Raw genomic sequence first — 1,958 nt, forward strand, 5'->3', positions numbered from 1 at the left:
TTCTGCCTGGTGGTGTGTTTGTTGGTTTTTTTCAAACATAGCTTTAAGGCAAAAGTTTGGCAATGCAAAGCAAAGTCTACATAAGGCCGCATGACTTGGATTTGCAACTCAGAACCTTACAGCTTAAAAAAAAAAAAAAAAAAATTCCTTATCTTAAATAGTCAACTTTTTGCTCCAGGAACTTGTTTTGTTCTCAACCAAAAAAAAAAAAGACTCTTTAAAATCCCAAATAAAATGTTCTCATTGTTCTGGGCAGTCTGGACAAGCTAATGAGACTGAAGTTCAAACAGTAACTAAAGTAGGGAAGAAAAAAAAAAAGCTATACGGGTAGATATCAGTGTTAGTTTCTTCCCTTAGGAATCCAGTGACGAGACAGACCCCAGTCAGAGGTCTCCTCTTTAGCTTTAGCACAGTGAAATCCGTCCCAATGGGAGAAGGTAGAATGGTTGCATTTGTTGAATGAATAAAAAGTGCATTTTGATTTTGCTCAGATTATACGTGTGTATTCTAATACCTAAGTGATTGTTTTGCTTCGTGGTTTGTTTTTTGTTTTTTTTTTTTTTTCTCCCTTTTGGTGCCGGAACGCCAGGTTTGTATTATCGGTGTTTTGGAGGTATCACCACAAGTGGTGGTCCATCCTTTGGCCTCCACATGAGTACCTGAGCATCATTGGCATTGGGTTTGACAAGGGCACTGGGTGGTATTGGCTCATTCTTGCTAAGGACCTGGGGCTGCTCTTGAGCAGAGGGCTCCTGCAGCTTGGCACGCTGCCCCAAGGGTCTGCTGGGATTTACCTCGATGCCCAGCCTCATGCGCCATTTGATAGTCTGCAAGGTGACCATTTCGTTGGTAGCCGTGTTGGTTGCAACCAGCCAGGTGGTGAAGCTTTGATCCCGGTGAATGCTTGTGAGTTTGGCCACGTTGCTCTCGCTGACGGGCACTGCCCACGTGACGCTGGGGTAAAAGTTGTCGTTCATGCTGATGTTGAACTTGGACTCCTTCTTTGTGGGACCCACGATGGTGCAGGTTTCTGTCGTGTTTCCATACCAGGGATAGTTGACTCCATCTGAGTCACTGATGGCCTGGATTTTACCGTCCAGTAGATCCGGAAGCTCCCAACTTGACCTGCCATAATCAACAATAAATTATGGATAATGCATTAATTAATTAGTTTAGAAACATGCTGAACTTCAAGGAAGGAGAGGAAGGAGTTGTGAATGCATTCCCCCTTTAGGTTTTACTGGAATTTGTGCCTTTCGCGCCATCCTGCCGAAAGAGCTCATCCCTGCCATTAAAACTGTCCTCAAATTTCCAGGACTGATCAGGAAAGTCTGTCCTGCTGTTAAACACCACCGAGGGACCATCACCCGGCAGGGCCAGGGCTTTCCTTGCAGGGACCACTGGCTCCCTGGAGTGGTTCAAAATACGTCGGTGTTTAAGTAAGGCTGCAAAGGAAAGCTCCAGTGTTGGAGAAAAATCCAGTGATGCCGGTATCTTCTGGCAAGCTCCTTGGCTGTCTGAGCACGGCTGAACACGGGGTCTCGCTCCAGCGCCGCGTTCAGGATCTCAACTCTTGTGCCGGTAAGAGCAGGGCTCAGGGCTGAGTTTCTTTCTCTCAATAGCACAAAATCTCCCGTGTCGGCAGAAGAACGGGCAAGCTCAGAGCTGGCCCTGGGGGTGAGGTGACAGGAGAGCCGACCTAAGTGGTGGAAGTAAGATCAAGGACTCAACTGGACCAGAAAGCCTCCCATTGCCCCATTCTGTTCTTTCTTTTCCGTCCCTACCCGCAAACACTCATTTTCTCTCCGGATAAGCCACTGTCCCTCCCCGCTGTCTGCCCGGCGCTGGAAGTGTAACCCATCCTTCAGCCCTAGGAAGGGCCCAGTGCAAAGGCTGCGCAGCAGGCTGGGGGCTGGGGATGGGGTTACAGGAACCAGAGAAACTGCGGCTTTTTTAAA

The 1,958-nt window shown here is 47.8% G+C and overlaps 1 protein-coding gene across 1 annotated transcript in view; it reads right to left on the reverse strand.

Moving 5' to 3' along the window:
- Window positions 1-596: 596 nt before the first annotated feature.
- LOC104083215 (protein FAM78A-like) overlaps window positions 597-1,958 on the reverse strand; it is a 9,557-nt gene continuing 8,195 nt past the window's right edge. The window contains 1 exon segment of the mRNA XM_009586624.1: window positions 597-1,125. Within this exon segment, the coding sequence (XP_009584919.1) occupies window positions 597-1,125 (529 nt within the window).

The sequence above is a fragment of the Fulmarus glacialis genome, unplaced genomic scaffold, assembly GCF_000690835.1.
Source record: "Fulmarus glacialis isolate BGI_N327 unplaced genomic scaffold, ASM69083v1 scaffold22741, whole genome shotgun sequence".
NCBI classification, from domain to species: domain Eukaryota; kingdom Metazoa; phylum Chordata; class Aves; order Procellariiformes; family Procellariidae; genus Fulmarus; species Fulmarus glacialis.